This window comes from Kryptolebias marmoratus, linkage group LG12, assembly GCF_001649575.2.
Source record: "Kryptolebias marmoratus isolate JLee-2015 linkage group LG12, ASM164957v2, whole genome shotgun sequence".
NCBI lineage: Eukaryota > Metazoa > Chordata > Actinopteri > Cyprinodontiformes > Rivulidae > Kryptolebias > Kryptolebias marmoratus.
In genome coordinates this window covers 17080238-17098715 of record NC_051441.1, presented here as the reverse complement: position 1 = coordinate 17098715, position 18478 = coordinate 17080238, and the positions used below count along the sequence as shown (strand labels likewise).

At 42.2% G+C, this 18478-nt stretch overlaps 1 protein-coding gene across 2 annotated transcripts in view; it reads right to left on the bottom strand.

The window, feature by feature from the left end:
- Positions 1-2073: 2073 nt before the first annotated feature.
- Positions 2074-18478, bottom strand: part of LOC108236131 (glutamate receptor ionotropic, NMDA 2B) — a 149165-nt gene continuing 132760 nt past the window's right edge. Inside the window, exons 16-17 of one of the 2 annotated variants that reach the window (XM_017416594.2) lie at positions 13933-14171; positions 2074-7518 (exon numbers count right to left, since the gene is read on the bottom strand). In XM_017416594.2, coding sequence (XP_017272083.1) covers positions 5248-7518; positions 13933-14171 — 2510 coding nt within the window. In that variant the 3' untranslated portion in view covers positions 2074-5247. The remainder of the gene's footprint in view (positions 7519-13932; positions 14172-18478) is intronic. The other variant, XM_017416595.3, reaches the window with a different exon arrangement.

Below are 18478 nucleotides of genomic sequence, written 5' to 3'. Positions count from 1 at the left end.
GGGGTGAAGACCTGATGTTGGAAACAGTGTCAGGTGCACCTCTATTTCACAGCCCAGAGGAGAAGACTGGCCTTGGCTAGTCGTCTAATGAATTATATATAATAATAACAAACAAACAAACAAACAAAAAAGTATTTAGAGCACAATATGAACATCATATGTTTGGTTGTGCTGTTTATTGCAAATGAGTGGAATCATTTCGTTTGAGAAAAGAAATGGAAACCGAACAGAGTTTATGTGAAGGCTGATACATTTTTCACTTTTCAATCAACCCCGTGGACACGAAGGCAGTTCAGGAGGAAAAAAAAACAAAACAGTGGAGAGATGGATTTCTTCTCTCAGGGCGGAGGAGAAGATTACAGAGACTTATTGGAAATTAGTGTGGCCTAAAAAAAAAAAAAACCTACAACAAAACAAACAAACAAAGAAAAAAAAGGAAATCATTTCTGACTGCGTGGGGGCCGGCGCTGCATATGGAGTGAAGGTGAAAAGAAGAAACGAGAGTCCAAAGCATTGCGAGGTTTTCAGCTGTCAGACAACTGGGTTTAGCAACACAGCGAGCGAGTTCGAATAAAGCAACAACAAGTTTGATTTTTTTTTTTTACTTCCCTGGCAGCTAAAACCCTGCTCGGAACGAGACACGACGCGACAAATGTTTCGCCTTCCAATAAGGGGTTGCACAAATGCATTTCAGCCTCGCTCTTAACGAGATGAAACTACACTCCGCCTTGGTTCCTCCGCCATATTTGTGCTGGGAAGTCTCGGCGACGACAGCACATGTAGGTCTACATATAGAAACAGATTCCAGTAGCTTTTCCTTTTAACACAGTGATGTCTATCCCCAAACGTAGAGAAAGGAGCAGGATAGGCCGGGCCCGATGATGGCTCTAAATTCTGTGTGCAATTACCGTTGGAGCCCAAGTCCCCCCCACCCAAAAAAAGTGGGCAACACGAAACACAAAGTTTTAACCAAGAACCGCAGCGTAAAAATGAAGGATCACAATATACTGCCTCTATATGCAAATATCACCTCTGTATACATGTAATATTGTACCACATAAATGTGTAGATAAGTGAATCGATCTCAAAGAAGCATGGAGAATAGCTTATCTTAAAAAGAGAGAATCTAACACAATTCAGGGGAAAACTTAACAAAGACGCCTAAAAACTAAACTTTTTCCCCGATTAATCACCAAACGTCTACACCTACAGTAAGTTATCCTTAATTCCCAACAATTTTGGCGAAATTAAGGAGAAAAAAAAAGCATAATTCTTAACATAATCTCATATACTGATTGGTAAAACCATTATAATTAAGTAAACATGAGCTTTAAAGAAAAAGAGGTTCAATTATGTTACTCGTGGTTAGTAGTCTTAACTATAGTTTGCATATTTTTCTGCGTTTTCTGCTTTTACGAGTTTTTTATCGTGGTTTTGTTTATTTCTTAAACTGTAAAACATATTGAAAGTTACATCCTTGTCTGTCTGTTTACTGTACAAAGTGAAAAGATTTTTTTTTTTTCATTTTTATTTATTTATTTTTTTTTAAATAGGTTATGTACAAGATAAAAGATTGAACGTACTAATAATGTTGACACAGATTGACGCCCACGCCGGTCGTTGTTCTTCTCGTTTCCAAGTCGTAGCCTCCTGGTTTTTCCCTCTCACTCAAACGCCTCGATCGTAACGGTTCACCTGAACTTTTCAATATGTGTACGTATAAAAAATTCCAGAGATCTCAAGTTATTTATTAGGAGCGGTGATGGGCGAGTATGTGTGTGTGTATTTGGTTTAAGGCTAACTCGATCATTTTCGCTCTGACAGCGTTTTCTGTGGAGCTCAGGAGTGCAAGCTGGTGGAAAAACAGCCGAACGTCTCACTTGTATAGGCATGGGCCGGCAGAAGAGTCTGACAGTATCAAAACCACAATGATTTAACCAAATTAGACTATTAAAATAACAACTTTTAAATGTTCCACATGATGTAATTGATTATTACTGCTAAACATACCCCATATTGCTACAATATTAATATATCTGATTATATTAGTATAATAGTATATATTTATAGCTGTAGTATGACTTATGATTACATTTTATTTATAGTTATTTAGATGCTGATGCACTGATACATAAACAATACGTGTGCACAGAGGTGGAATTAATACCAGATAAATTTAACTGTATGACTAAAGTAAAAGGAGTTTAATAAAACATTGGCTCTTCTCTGTCATTCTGCTTTTTGTAAAATAACTTTGGCAGTCAGTCAAGCTGATGTTAGCCGTGTTGTTAGCATCTGGAGCCCTCAGTGGGCTTATTTCACCAGTATACATGCTAATTCTTGTAGCTTGTTGTAAACAATTGAAAACAGCTTTACCCTAAAACAATAGATCAGATTTTTTTGTTTGTTTTTAAGTTGGGTTCTGCTGAAAGGCTGTATGTATGTAAGTTGAAAGGTCATGAACAAACAATATCTTACCTGTTGTAGATAGCTCTTTGAACAACTTGAGTTTAGAGAAATAGTTTTTAATTTTGACCGGATTGACCGAATCAGAGTAAATTGCTGCCGTCTTAAAAAACAAAACAAACAAAAAAAAACTTCAGCCTCAAATATTTCGTAGCAGTTTATGCAAAGACATAAAAACAAAACCTTTACAACACCATCAATTTCACATGACACTGTTAATCTGACATGTTTTGTGGTTATTCGGAAGTGATCAGCAGCAGCAGCCGCTAACTTCAGCACTTCTGGAGCAGCTTGGGGCGGAAATATCATAACATTAATGAACCTATGATGCAGTAAAGGTTTAAACAAAAACGTGTTTGCATGAATTGTGACAAAATTTAAAGGTTATAAGAAAGAAACTCTATTTCTCCAATCCGGGGTTGTTCAAAGAGCTATCTACAGCAGGTAAGATATTGTTTATAAACTTTCTAAAGAATCTGTAGTAACTTTTTGGGAGGCAGCGGGTGCTGCTGCTGTCGCCAAGTCATGACAGTTCGCCTTTTTTGTTGCCGCGAAAAGGGAGGAAGTGCTGCTCTACACCGCTTACAGGCAGAGTTTAAACCGCAGAAAGGGAATAACGAGCTTTTCTTTGTAGTTTTGAAACCATGGTGTACTTTACCTATAATTAGAACCCGGCCCATGCCTATTGAGAAGCAATTAGCTTCTGTCTATGTGCACAGCCGCACGTGCCGTCAGCGTGGAGGAGTTTGTATCGGGGGGCGTATTCCGCAAAGGCAAACATCACTTTCCACACATTCTGACAGGTCGGGTCTGTGGCCGGCACTCCTGCACAATCTCCCTCAGCCCTTGAACTCGTGACACCGACTAATCAAAAGATTAAACCTTCGAATCACTAATAGAGGCCTCTGTAGTCTGTACATGATGAGTCATCGTCAGACAGCTTGAGGGACGGGTCAGGGGTGATGAGACGATAAGGCATGTCTACTGAGTGCTTGAACCTACACTGAGTAAAAGGTCCTGTGCAATAAATGAGGCCTCTTCAGTTAAACAGACTATATACAACAGTCCAAGTGATAATAATAATAATAAAAAAAAAACTTTCACAAGATAACCACTTTCTTGAAGCTACTGCCTGCATTTCAGAAGCCTTCATAGCTCAGTTTTTGACCGTTGTGGGATAGCAACGCTTCTCCTACACGGTTTTTTTCGAGCATTTCTCCTACATAATGACAGTGGATAATATTAATCTTACACAATGTCAAAACAAAGCTTCACTGCGTGAGCCTCCCAGACTGCTTACGTGAGTTCAAATAAATGCTTTCAATAAAAAAAATTAAAAAAAACAACTAAAGAGAGGCTGAGTAAAGGAAGTGCCTGATGTGTGTTGGTATGTAAAGCGCATTAAAAGGCTTCCATCAGTCTTATTGTTAACAGTGGGACATCCTGAATACACTTGGTTCAAAAAACACTCCCCACACCTGACGTATGAAATATTTTTTACGAAGATATAAAAGATCCTAAACAGCGTCTTGTATTGAAATCATCAGCAGCAGCCCGCTGTTGATTTCTACTGCGGTTTTGGCTCATTTGTGATAAAGAACACCGCGTGGCGCGAAAGCCCACCGGTCCGTCCTGGCGCCGCCGCTTGTGAACTGGAGGACACGTCCACTGGAGACCACTAAGGCACGTCCTTCCTCTCAGCAGCTTCAGCTTCTGTTGTTCACAGTAACACAAGTTCAGACGTGTGTGTGTGTGTGTGTGCGCTTGGTTTGTAATGTCTCGAAACATGAGGGGTCTCTTTTGAGATCCCGCTTTTCAAACAAGAAGCAACCAAATTAACGAGTGTGGAGTAAAATGTTTAACAGGAAAACGGAACTTAAGGGCTCAGTCTTTCTGGTTTCAAGGATAACAACAAAAACAAGTTTTCCGCCGCCGCCGCTAGCAGACAAGCACACAACTACAGATACTTAAAAAGTAGTAAAATACTATACCAACAGAATATAAAACAAGAAAAAAACTTACTGATGCCATAAACAGTAGTACCATAATCAGCATAAACGTCTGTTATTCATGTTATTGTTGTTCTTATACCCTGTTTTTCTATAAGAATATCTTATTATCATTCATGATTGTATTTCTCATAACAAACAGCTCTTTAGGTGTCAGGAATGAGGAGGAGGAGGAGGAGGAGGAGGAGGAGGAGGAGGAGGAGCGGGGGCTGAAAAGAAGAGGATGGGTGAAGAGAGATGCACAGGCTCGGCTGTGTTGCGGCTCAGGCAAATGTGCAAATGTCTCCTTTCTGCAGAAACACAGGGGCAGATGGACAGTTCGCTCCTGTCTCCGCTCTCGCTGTACTTCCTCACAAGCGCTCAGCGGGAGCCGTCGGACTGCCATCACCTCGCGCCGCGCGGACGGTAGCAAGCGAAGACGAGGTGTCGCATCATTACCATACCAACCGAGTACAGTGACTTTTAAACATGCTGGCAGAGGAAATTGTGGGACTTGGATCTGAGGGCATTTGGGATGTTGAAGGGAATGTTTATTGACTGTATATGGATGTAAAGTAGAGTAGCTTTGGCCATTTTATCAGAGAAGGTTAGCATCCCCAAACCTCCTCAAGATGTCCTGATTTTTTCCCTCACTCTAATACTTTTATAATCACAACTTCCCAATCTTTCCCCCCATCTTGGGCTGTTTTGTGTCTACAGTGTTGAAAGAATTAGCCCTGATCTCCTAATGCTTGATGCCTCTATTGCTCTCCTCCTCCTTCCAGTTAGTCTTTTACACGTCAGACTCAATGCTGGAGAGTTTTTCGTACACATGGCCATTGCTTCCGTTGAAGGGACGTGGGGGGCCGACCCCTAACATGGAGCCATGATGGTTCAAACCACCGAGGCTGAGCTCTTTCGGGAACCGCGGGGACACGCTGGACATCACCCCGGCAGACGCTGGCATATATGATCCCGCATTCATCTGACCCCTGAAGTCACATCGGCTGTTTGTGGCAATTTGTTGCTGCTGCTGTTGCTTTGTCATGTAATATTGTTTGGCTCCGTGCATCAGACACTGGTCATCACCAAAGGTGGGAATAAAGGGGTTTTGGTTTACCCGGTCAGGGTAAAGAGATTTGGATAAAGAGAATGCTGCCCCACCTCCTTCCATCAAAGATCTGTCTCTCATGTCTCTTTCCCCGATGGAGCGGCGATGGAGGCCCTCACCACCTCTGAACAGGCCAAATGGCGAGCCAGGTCCTTTCTGGCTCTCACCTCCGTAAAACAACAGGTCCCTGTCCCTTTCCCGTTCTCTCTCCGAGCCCCCGTGACGCTCAAATATGTGTGCAAAGGGGCTGTTACCTTCCATGTAGCGTTCTTTCTCCTTCAGGCTCACGCTCCTCGGCGGGGGCAGCATTCCTCCCAAACCTGGTCCACTCATCCCTCCACCCTCCGCCAAGCCTCCCATCAAACTTCCCATCCCGCCTGATTCCTCTTTCTGAAGGTCAACAAAAGTGTCGTAGGAATGCTGCCGCCTCAGCTGCTTCCCGAATCCTCCGCTCTTCCTCCTCTGCTGGACCTGAGATTGAGACTGGGGGCCCGGGGCCATGCCGCCTACCACTCCTCCATTCCCTCCCCCCATTTGTTCCAAGGAGTGATTGTTGTCCTCGCTGATATCGTACAAATTTCCTGTCTTTTTACAGCCTTCGCAGCGCATGCAGGTTGCAGAGCTGGGCCGGCTGTTACCTCCCGAGGACCCGCAGCTCATGCCACCAGCATAGCCACCGCCTCCATGAATGGACATCTGCTTGCCCCCACCTGTCACACTAGCCCGACAGTTTCTGCACTCCCACTCTCCCCCTGCCAGCCCCGATCCTCCCCCACCCTTGGAATCGGACTTCTTGGGCTTACTCTTAAGAAAATCATCCACAGGTACCAGGGAGGTGCAGGTCGATACTCCCCCGTCTCTGCTTCCTGGACCTTCTGTCAAGTCCACATGTTCCCACTGAGGGACGCCCTCTTTGGGCCGAAACTGGTCCAAGTAAAAGTCCCTAACACTCTCCTTTTCTCTGAAAAGATACGAGCTCCCGTTGTTGTTTCCCCCTCCACCTCCTCCGCCGCCTCTCTTGCGCTCAGAGGGCAGAAGAGGTGGGGAGGCGGAGCGCTGGCTGTGGTAGTGGTGGTGGCTGATGTGGTAGGGTTTCCTCCTGTAGCCCAGCTCAATCTCGTCCAGCTCCCGTCTGGACTTGGCAGAGGCCGGCCTCTTTTTCAAGCTGTCTCGGTATTGTTTGCGCTTCTTGGCATTACCCTCCAGGTTCCCATAGGTTACCGTGTGTGTGGAGATATCGGAGACATCTGAACGTATATTCCCATCTTCCTCGCCTCTCCCTGCGCAGTAGCTCTGTCCGGGGATGTAGGTGGAGCTCGAGGCGCCTCCCTTGAAGGAGAACTTCCCGTACAGGTCCGGCAGACCTCCCTTGAAGCTCTGGCCCGAGGGAGGAGTCTGTCCGGACAGCAGGTCAAACTTGCTCATGTTCCTGTGGGTCAGCGCAGAGCAGGGCTGGGTGGTGAAGATAGGCGCGACCCCTCCACCAAGGCTGTCACAATCGAACATGCCCCCTTCCAGGGAACTAGCACTGCCCAAACTGTGGGGCCGGTTGGGAGGAGGCCCACTGAGCGCGAGAGTTGAGCCGTGGTGGTGTAGGTAGTGGTCCTGGTACAGGTTACTGTCCTTTAGATGAAGGTTGCCAAACGTCCTCTCCACCTCGCTGATGTAGTCGCTGAACATGTTGTCCTCTGGCATGTATGGAGGTTTGCAGTCCGAGTGGCCGGCCAAGCTGCGGCGGTGCTCGGAGATGTCATAAACGGAGGATTCGCGGCGGATGAAGTCCAGGGCGCTGTGAGGTGAGCCGTTCACCCCCGACAGGGAGGCCATGTTCTTGGCGGTGCGTAAGAGGCGCATTATGTTGGAATGGGTGTTATTCATGGTGGCGGATGGGGAGTTCAGCGCAGAGCTGCTCTTCTCTTCGATCTGCACTCCGTGAATGCAGCTGTATATCTCCTGTGTGGGAGGAAAAACAGGCGAGGAGCAGCATTAGAGACGGAGCATTTTGACATTTTCGTTTCACCGGTATTATTCAGTTCTAACTTATGTCCACCAATTTAAAGAACATCAGTTTTATTTTTTATTCATTAAACTATATATTTCTAATTTTACTTTACATGAACAGCATTACTTTATTTGCATATTTCCACAACTATGCTCTTATTCTTTTACACAGCAAGTCTTTTTTTGTTACACTCCTTTAAATTTTTATAGACAAGGTTTAGGTTGAACTCCAATTAGATGAAGATGCTCGCAGGAAACGAAAATATTTGAAAACTGATGCCGAGCAAGAGCAATGGGAGAAATAACAATATAGTTACCCCTGGATAAATAATCAATTTGAAACAGATATCAGAAAGTTAAATATATTGTCAGTGCCCAGCAGTGTATAGTAAAGGGAAAACAAATCTGCGCACTATAGACCGAAACATAAAAATGATACTGTATATTCACTGGTGAGAGACAGAGTGCAAGCAAGCAAACAGCATGAACATTTAAAGACAACCGTGTGGATTTACACAGCCACAGTGGCTGTAAAAACCCCTTCAGATCCACTCGTCAATACTTTCAATCAATGTGATTAGAATTCAGCTGAACACCTTCCTCGGGCAGTTATTAAAGCCCTCAGTTTCACGAGCCCTCAGCGCCACCGGCCACAACACAGATCTCACCATAAAGAAGCGGCCATGCCAAGGAGACGCCGGCCGGCCGGCCGAGTCGTTCCCTGACAGCGTAATAAACGGCGTCATTTACATTCAGTGATGTACGATACGATATTCAGATAAAAATGGATGTTCGCCGGAGAGTGAACCAGGCGTGACAGATGAGGCCCCTGAAGGATGAGATCTGTTCCCAAGAAGGATTTCACTCAGTTTTTCAGGACGTTTCTAGATATTATGTGGAAACTAAATCCTGCTACTGTAAAACCAAGGGGTCAAAGATCACCTGGTGGTCTGCTGTCAGGTTTTTGTTTCTGCAAGTTGATTATAACTCTTCACTACCTTCTGCTTTTATACACTGGCAGGACTATTTGACCCTTTCCCCGGACACTCATTCTATTAATTATTACCCCGCTTCACTGTAGCACAAAGGTGTTATCCCTTTTATTTTATAGATAATGTTATTGCTTCTTTTAGTTCCACTGTCTGTTAATGGACAAGTATGTGAAGCCACAGCCAAAGTGCTAAAACAAGAGAGGCAAACATAAAAAAATAAAGGTATTCAAGAAGGAATCGTGCGGTGGAGGACAAACACATAACCTTAGCTTGATGGTATTTTAATATTTTTCCCACTTAGAGCCATCCATCAGTGTTTATCTGGCCCTTCTCCGTCTCGTCTGAGTCATCAGCCTTTTTACATAATTTGTCATGATTTGTCATCAGCGCTTCTTCTTCTGATAACACCTCATTTGCCACCGAACCTGTCCTGTTGTCCCTCCTAGGACATCAATGGCAATTACTTTAATTTTCTGAAGCATTTACCTTAATTTTAGGATTAGAGGTCGACTTATTAAAGTTTTTCAGCGGCCGACTGCAATCTTTAGAAATCAGGGCAGCTGACGGTCAATTAGGGAGGAAAAACCAAACAAACAAACAAAATCAGCAACGGAAGAAATTTGGGCCAGCGCTTACAGTAGGGTCTGTGAGGGAAACACTAAGATCTTTAAAACATCATTTGGGTTTATAAACTCTGCTGCTTCTTCTATAGTCGATTTTAAAGCTTGTAATGAATAAAACTCTTAATCTAAAATTATCCATGTTTCTTGTCTAAACAATTACACACACAAACTCTGACCCTTAAGAATTAAAGGGATAGTTCAGATCCTTTAAAGCTGGGTTATTTGGAGAGGTTATGAGCCATTAACGTCTTACCTGTTGCAGATAGCTCCTTGAGCAACCTCAGTTTGGAGAAACAGAGTGTTACTCTGACCAGACAGACAAGTGAAAATAGTCCAAATGTAGCTAACATTAAAGCAGACTATGTTTTAAACCTTTACATTGATGTCAATTTTACATTACACAATATTATGATTTATCTGCAGGAAGTGCTCCAGTCCGTGCTACAGCTAGCTGTTAGTTTGTCAGAATCAAACTACTAAACTGTATTTCTTCAACCTGAGGTGGTTCAAAGTTAAACATTTTAGTTTAAAGTAATGTTCTAGTTCAATCAAGGTAATCCATTTTATTCAAATAACCAGAGATGTTGAATTAGGTTTGAATGATTCACAGATTCAGTTCACCTAAATGGTTTGTTCAACTCACTAATCCAAATTAATTTAGCTGAAACAAAAAGTTTGCACAACTTACTCTTTTAATAAAGCTGAAATAAACAAAAACCCGAAGCGGTTTAATAAATAAATTATCATATCTACATGAACAAGAATAGCTCAAAGTTTTTAGATAAGCTAAGGTAATGTTAAAAAAAACAATTTATGATATTTCACTTAACTTTTAATTATAAAGTGGTCTTTTTAATTATATTTTCAAGTTAAACTAAATGTTAAATTTTACAGTGCAGCCTTCTGATAGCAACACCATGATAATCACAGCAAAGGTTTTTGGTTCAACTTGTTGTTTGCCCATGAATCTGAATTATTTTGCTCTCTGAAGCCATCTTTAATGCTTATTTATTTGTTCTAATAGTAGCTTCATCGTCCCTGTATGACTTCTGCTGTATCTTTACAGGCTTTTATGACACAGATGCTAAAACACATCCTCCTTAACCCCGGCTCCCTCTGCCTGAGATAAATGAACTCTCTCAGTTTTGTTTTGACTCTCGGGCCTTTGTCCTGCTCGTGAGGCAAACATTTACATTTACTCACAACAAGTAAGATATTAAATGTCCACGACCTTTCCACAGAACCCCCTTTTAGAACCCCTCTACTAATTTACTACCTGCTGATTTTCCTGGTACATACATGAGTAATCTTTTCAAAGTTATCATTAAACTCTGGTCAGTTCTCTGTCAGTAGGTTTAAAAAAAAACTACCTTTGCTCTGAAAAGCACCCTTGTGGAGAAGAAATGCACCGACTCAAGACTATAGTGTCAAGTGCATTAACATTGCAACATTGCCAATGCCAGTTATATAAAAAGTGCAAACATTAGCCTAAATAATCAGCTGATCAGTGAACTGGTCTACCCCTACTTAGGGTGCCCTTCCTTTCACAGATGTTGCACTGTGCCAAATAGTAAAATTTAAAAACAAGACGAAGATCAATATTCTTAAGGTAATGTGCACAAATAACCTTTTAGGTGATAACAGTAAAAGAGTGGCTGGAAACCAAAAACAATCTTCTGCTCTCAGCTAGAGCACCAACTCCAAACACAGTAGCTCCTAATTGAATAATGTCCAAATGCGGCGCCTGTTTATGGCGCTAAATGAAATGAATTCACAGATGATTAAACCTTCCAGTACAATTACAGTTCTGAAGTCATTAGAGGCTGTTTAAATCAATCTAATTAATATGTTTCAGATGGGACCTGGAGGACCAGGTAGTCAGGGGAGAGATGCTCAGAAGAGGCGCAGAGGGAGGGAGCGTTAAACAGCCGTGGAGCCACGACTGAGGCCGCATGAGTTACACCAACCGTGACAGATGTCATTTTTTATGCTACGGGGCTTGAATGTTAATTGCACCAATAACAATATGCTTTATTGGATTATGCCATAAAATTAAAAAAAAAAGAAAAGCTAAACCGGCCTGAGTAGCTGAGCGGGAAACGAGAAGGGAGGAAAAGGCGAGGGTTAACGGAAACGAGGAGACGATGTGGTGTTTGTGGACACATTTCCCACTGCTGACGCTTCACAATTCCCCTGCTCCGCGGTGCATATGCAAAAGACTGCTTTCTATGAGTGTTCCCCCAGAATATTTTATCATACTGAATCATCTGGCTGCGTTCGCGGACACATGGCGCTCATTCATTCTGTCACACTGCAGCGAAGACAGACGTAATTTCGGTAAATGAGAGCAATCGCCGAATGCCGCACAAAGCTTAATTAGCCTGTGTTCCAGAGCCCGTACAAATTACCATGATATAATGCAATAATGGGAAACAAGGCCAAGCAGCTTGTCTTTGGAAATGAGAAGTCAGCTGACATTTCAGCAGCGAGCACGAACAGACACCATCGCACAGAAACAGCCACAAACGGCATAAAATTAACATAATTCAAATTAATCACAGTTGAGTCCTCGAACATAACAATAAAGCAGAGCAGAGAGGGGTTTTATTTTTATTTTTTTCGTGCCCAGCAACAATGAGCAGATCAAATGGACGCGGGCAGCAGCAACGTGGGGCTCTTCTGCTGTAAATTAGCCACGTGCTCCCAGCCTGCGGCGGTTCACCTTCAGAGGCGCGCAGTGAATTACACCTCAGCCATGTCAAAACAATTGGAATGCAAATCAAACACCTTGAGGTGACTTTGGTCTCTCGGGACCTCAGTAATCCACCCTCACCGGTTCTGTTTTTTTCTGTTGTTGTTGTTGTTGAGTGAAATATTGATTTTAGCTTAGCATTTTATAAATGTTTGCCTCACGAGCAGGACAAAGACCCGAGAGTCAAAACAAAACTGAGAGAGTTCATTTATCTCAGGCAGAGCATTAAAGCATTAAAGATGGCTTCAGAGAGCAAAATAATTCAGATTCATGGGAAAAAAGGACAATTAGAGCGAGTTCAAACAAGTTGAACCAAAAACCTTTGCTGTGATTATCATGGTGTTGCTATCAGAAGGCTGCACTGTAAAATGTAACATTTAGTTTAACTTAAAAATATAATTAAAAGGGCCACTTTATAATGAAAAGTTAAGTGAAATATCATAAATTGTTTTTTTCTAACATGACCTTAGGTTATCTAAAACCCTCCTTGTTTGTTGAAACTCTGAGCTATTCTTGTTCATGTAGATGATCATTTATTTATTAAACCGCTTCAGGTTTTTGTTTATTTCAGCTTTATTAAAAGAGAGTTGTGCAAACATTTTGTTTCAGCTAAATTAATTTGGATTAGTGAGTTGAACAAACCGTTTAGGTGAACTGAATCTGTGAATCATTCAAACCTAATTCAACATGTCTGGTTGTTTGAATAAAATGGATTACCTTGATTGAACTAGAACATTACTTTAAACTAAAATGTCCGTTTCAACAGAACTAATGTGGACTATTCAAATATTTATGTTTTGATAAAAGAGGAAATTTTGTTTTGATATATTGAATTTTATATATTATTTAAATGTAAAAAGAAAGATAATGATAGACAGAAAAAAGTATTTACCAAAGATAAAGAGGGATTTTTTTAAAGCAATTTGAGAATGACAGAATCATTTGTAAACTTGGTTCTTTCCTGAGGAAAAAGTTGAGACTTTTTTGGTTGAGCTTCGGTTTTGGATTGTGTCGTTAATAATCTGTAAGCTCGGATCTTTCTTTTTTCTGAATGACTTTAAGATTTGTGTCCCACTCCAAACCTTATATGTGGTCAAAAGGTAAAGAAAAATACAAAAAAATGAATAAATAATATGAAAATTTGTATAATAATTAACACATCTTCCCAGTTGTTCCTAAAACTCCTAATAAAAAAAATCTTTATTGTTGTTATAACACAACTTTGGAGTGTTTGGTTTATTTTTAACTGTCGTTTGGTCTAAATAAATGTCTTAAAGTCTTCAAAAAATGTAAAAACTGTCTCAAATTTTGAGAAATAAAAATGGCATGGAGATTTGCCATAATGTGAAGGGAACGGTCAAAGCACAAATAAATAATGTTAACATTCTTATCCACACACCTGCCTGATTGGCCTTCTAATATAAGCTGATCTTTTCTGTAGTGAAGGCATTTTAAATAATATTTCACTTTTTTCACATCTTTATTTATCAGTTGAAACAACAAGCGGGTAAAGATCTTTTTACGGTGCATGGTAACTCTATAATAACAACAAAAGACAAGAATTTCTTTACCTGCTACTCCAGAAGTCTGCTTAACACTATCTCCCAAGTTTGATTAACCTTTCAGACTTATAAAACCGCAGACTTATTAACTTTTCACCTCAGAGACCATCTTTGTGTTATTTTGTGTTTTATGCACTTGCAGTAAATCACAAATCTGGCTGAATTCATAGCTTTAAAGCAGTGGTGTCCAACCCTGGTCCTGGAGGGCAACCATCCTGCATGTTTTCCTTGTTTCTCTGCTCCAACACACCTGATTCAGTAGTTAAATCACCTCTTCATGTTCTGCAGAAGCCTGTTAATCACCCATTGATTCAAATCTGGTGTGTTGGAGCAGAGGAACAAGGAAAACCTGCAGGATGGTGGCCCTCAAGGACCAGGGTTGGAGACCACTGCTTTAAAGGGTACGTTTCAGCATCTTTCCCCCCAGCCCTTCTCACCCTGCTGACAGTGAAGACGAAGCCGGGCCGCCCGGAGCAGACGCCCATGAAGCAGAAGCGCAGCTGCCAGTAGAACCAGTGTTCACAGATGAACGTGATGAGAGACAGAGCCATGGCGGCGCCCAGCATGTAGAAGACGCCGGCCATGTTGTCCACGTCCAGCTGGCTGGACATCACCTCGTTCTTCTCGTGGTGGCAGATCCCCGTCAGCCACAGGGACTCCAGCTCCTCCATCTCACCTGGAAAAGGAGTACACGGGGGGCAGATTAGAGGAAGGCGGGGGGAGGCGGTGAGGGGAGCAACAGATGGTAAGAAGGGGGAAAGAGGCCTGGAGAAATAGAAAGGGTAGCTGATTTTTAATTTTTTTTTTTTTTCTAAGTATTTCATTTGAAAAAAAGGGGTGTAAAACAGCGGGAGAGGATGTAAAATATAAAGCAGAGAGGAAGGACATGATGTAAGAACAGATGAGTTTTAGAGAATGATTGAATGATGCAACAGAAGAAAATCAGAGGGCGCATGGTGGGGAGGAAGGGGGTCAGACTGGTTCAAATGAAACACGGCAGTATTTGACACTTTTCACAGCAGCCTGAGAAAGAGCCCCATGTAAATGACATCCAACTTATTGCACTTTTCAGACAATCTGCCTGCATGTGTCTGTTACCTAATCCTGGTCGGTCAGTCCCGGGTTTAACTGCGCGTGTGTCACCCTCTGTTTCATCGCGAGCTGCTCTCTATCAAAGCCGACACAGGCACAACAAGCGTTGGCTAATTAATCATACATTCAGTCACAGTCGCTGCACCTCGGCGCTGGATGGCCTCTGAGCGCCGACAAGAAAGTCAGCAGCATGCGACCCCAGGAGGAGACGCCGCACTTAAATCCAGACACGATCGCGCGGCAACCTGCGCCGCATGTCTGCTGATAAACGGAGAGCGGTAACTGCAGCCACTCTGGTTGGCTCATCTTGTTTCTTTTTCAAAGAGAAAATTATAGTATTTATAAAGATGTTATTTTATTCTTTCTAGATGAATAGACATCAGAATATACTGAGTGACAGGAGGCACCGCTTGTCTCTGATTGGACTCAACTCCATGACTGTCCAGTTTCTACACTGTACATCATTACTGTTAATCAGGGTTGATCAATTTTACTCATGAAGGGAGGGAGAGGCTGGCAAAATGATGACACAAAAACAGCATTTAGATTGACTGGGGGTGCTAATTTTTACTCACTAGATGTTGTCAAAAGCATAAAATTCCACGTGAACTCTCTCTGAACTTGAATGAGTTTAGAGCAGTGATGTCCAATCCTGGTCCTCGAGAGCCACCATCCTGCAGGTTTTACTTGTTTTCTCTGCTCCAACACACCTGATTTGATTAACAGGCTTCTGCAGAACATGAAGAGGTGATTTAACCACTGAATCAGGTGTGATGGAGCAGAGAAACAAGGAAAACATGCAGGATAGTGGCCCTCCAGGACTCGGATTGGACACCACTGGTTTAGAGGATATAAAGCAGAAATCTCACCTACAACATTAAGAAAACTACAGGTTGGACTAAGAATATTCATGACGGCTTAGTTTTCCATTCCTGAAATTTCAGCAATCAGACGCCCTTCATGCTGGATGCCGACAAACATATGAGTCTTACAATCAGCTGGAGTGTGCGCAGACCTTTCAGGTTCTTGGCGAGGTCTTCAGGGGTGTTGTAAGAATGCACAGAACTTGTGTAGTGATGTTGTGGTGGTTTGTCATTGTGTGAGGGCAGGATATCGGGGTCCTGCAGCCACTGGTGCGGTTTGATCATCAGCAGATCTGATCACTCTGGCCTCATACCCAGGTGTTATCCCCATCATGCCCACAATGTGCTAGCAGCACTCCACATAAGGTAATACAACCCTACTGGCAGCGCAGCTTCTACATGTTTGTGTCTCGCCGCCACTCCTGCTACAACCAACAGGATTGTGCCACGCTCTCACTACGAGGCTGCAATGGCCAGTCCCCTATCTCCACACACCAATAAATGCCACAGCACACTCAGCCGTCCTTCATTCGCCTTTTGGACTTAAAGCAAGAAGCACTCGGTCTCATCGTGGTCAGGCCTGCTGGATGAGGAGGGATGAAGGGTGGATGTGGTCGGGGTTCTGCTCAGAAAACCTTTCCACCTGAACCTCTCGTGCTGCTGATGGTGTTTTCTTCTCCGTAGCAAAGTTGAAATTAATGGCGGAGGTCCAGAAACCTCCTATATATATATATATTTATATATATGAAAAAAGTTGGGACAAAGTCATGGAAACAAGATTGTGCAGACGTGATACTTATGTTAGCTTTATGCTAACGTGAGCTGCTGATGTTTGGAGCGTGGTGAGGGTGTAGGAAAGTGTCTCCAAAAAAATGTGAGTTTGCAAATTATTTATTATTTTATATTTTACGTTCTGTATTTGTTTTTTTTAAAAAAAGAGACAACCAACTTACAAAGTTGTAGGGATTTTTAGGCTAACCTGCTTATTTTAATGTATTTTAATTTCCAAAATGTATTAACTAAAAGCATGATTAACATTAAATATACCAGAATAAATTATGTGCTTGAGGACAGAGACTATTTCATCAATTTTTGTCAGAAGTTACGCAAAAAATCTTCTTTAAATCCAAAAGAAAAACCTCAACTAAATGACAGGAAAACCTTCCACCTGTTTGGCCCCGGGAGCCTTTCTTTAGTCCCCGCTCGAAAATGACAATCCTAAAATAATTTGAGTGTTTCTCAGCAATTACAAGCTCTGTTTAAATCATCTTGGCATCGAAAGCAAGCGAACACTTGTGAGATTTCATCAGAAGTGTAGGCATCACAGTAAACGCTATGGTTTCACAGAAACTGAGGATGAAATGTAGAAAAAAGGAGGATTTTTTTCCCCCGGGGGGAAAACTGTGAGATCGCTGTTTTCTGAAGAAACATTGGTTGTTTGGGTACACGTCGTGTGGTGAGCAGTTTGTATTTACATCATTTTGCGCTATTTGTTTTCTTGCTGATGCAAATGTTTGCGGTTTTAACCGTGTTTGGTGATCGTCGAAATGGTTTTTATGAGCTTTTAGCTGAAATTCTGATGTTTCTGTGGAGTTCTTTATGTGTAAATGATAAACCTCATGTTACCTGTTGGTAAACAGGAAGTGCAACTCTGCCCCTGGTACAGCGAGCGTAAGGCTTACAAAGAATCCAAAACAAACAAAAAAATACAGTATTTTTTTGCTCAGGCTTGGGTCAAACTACCCAGACTTCCTTCTGGCCGTCATATCGAGCCACTGGGCATCTCACGTGAGCCGGATCTCTTTCTAGGCCACGAGGAACGGAGTGGATGGTGAGGCGTTGCAAAGTGACATTGAAATCCTAAGAGGGCTGCTTGGTTCCTGTATTAATGCTTTCACAGTGGCACGGACTGTTCGTGTGTGTGTGTGTGTGTGTGTGGGAGGGGGTTACAGCAAGCTGACCCACATTCATCTGTAAATGGACACATGACTGAGTCTCAAAGTTTGAGAGAATATTTAGTTTGATACAAAAACAGATGATCAACACGTAAGGAGCGATATGCGTCTAGGATATATGTAGGTTGATAAAAATAAACCTGTGGCACAAATAATCAGAATGCACTCCTGTCTCTTTATCACTCCAACACACACCGTCGCTTACACACATATGCATTCTCATTTTCAGAGGCCTGACCCACATTCACATGTGCGTGCACACACACACACACACACACACACACACAGTGTGTCAGAATACACCAGGAGCTATACTGGCATCCCTAACTGGGACACAATATATGGGCCCTCGGAGGGCCCTTGTTTCAGGATGCTCACAGTATGTTGGACCATGTCCGAATAAGTTAACACACACAGACCTTAACGCACATTAAAAAGCTGTTATACTTCTCGTCCTGCACCGAGCCGAACATCAAAACAGAAACTTTGAAGTTTAACATTAACAGTTGGATCTTTTTATGATGAGGGCTTCATGTTTGAAAACCATTAAATCAGCCTGTTCCGCTGCATTCCACACTGGACAGACATTCGGAGGACCTTTCTTTTTATTTTATTGCCACTCATTTAGACACCCATTGATACTCCAGCGAGAGCTGAGGCGAAGTACATTTCTAAAGCACAAACCCTGGAGACGCTGGCCAAAATCTCATAAAAAGCAAGTGTAACCATAAAGCAGAGGGTCCCCACAGTGGAGCTATGTTGTAATTTATATTCCTAGTTTTACATTTTGTTTTACTATGTCTATTCCCAGTGGCATTACTTTGCGTTTGACTTGTAGAGCCAATTAGAGACCAATTTCTTAAAAAAGAAAATGTTTTTAAACTCAACCTTTAAGGACAATCAGATGAGGTGTAAATGAAACACAAGCTCTTATTGTTTGGGAAATATTTTTTATGCAGGTAAAATACTGATTTTACTGTATTTATACATACATTTTGTCACATAAAAAAGAGCATAATATATATTTTTCTATCTGAATAGGTGAAGCTCCTCAGAATAACAAGCTTTTTGTG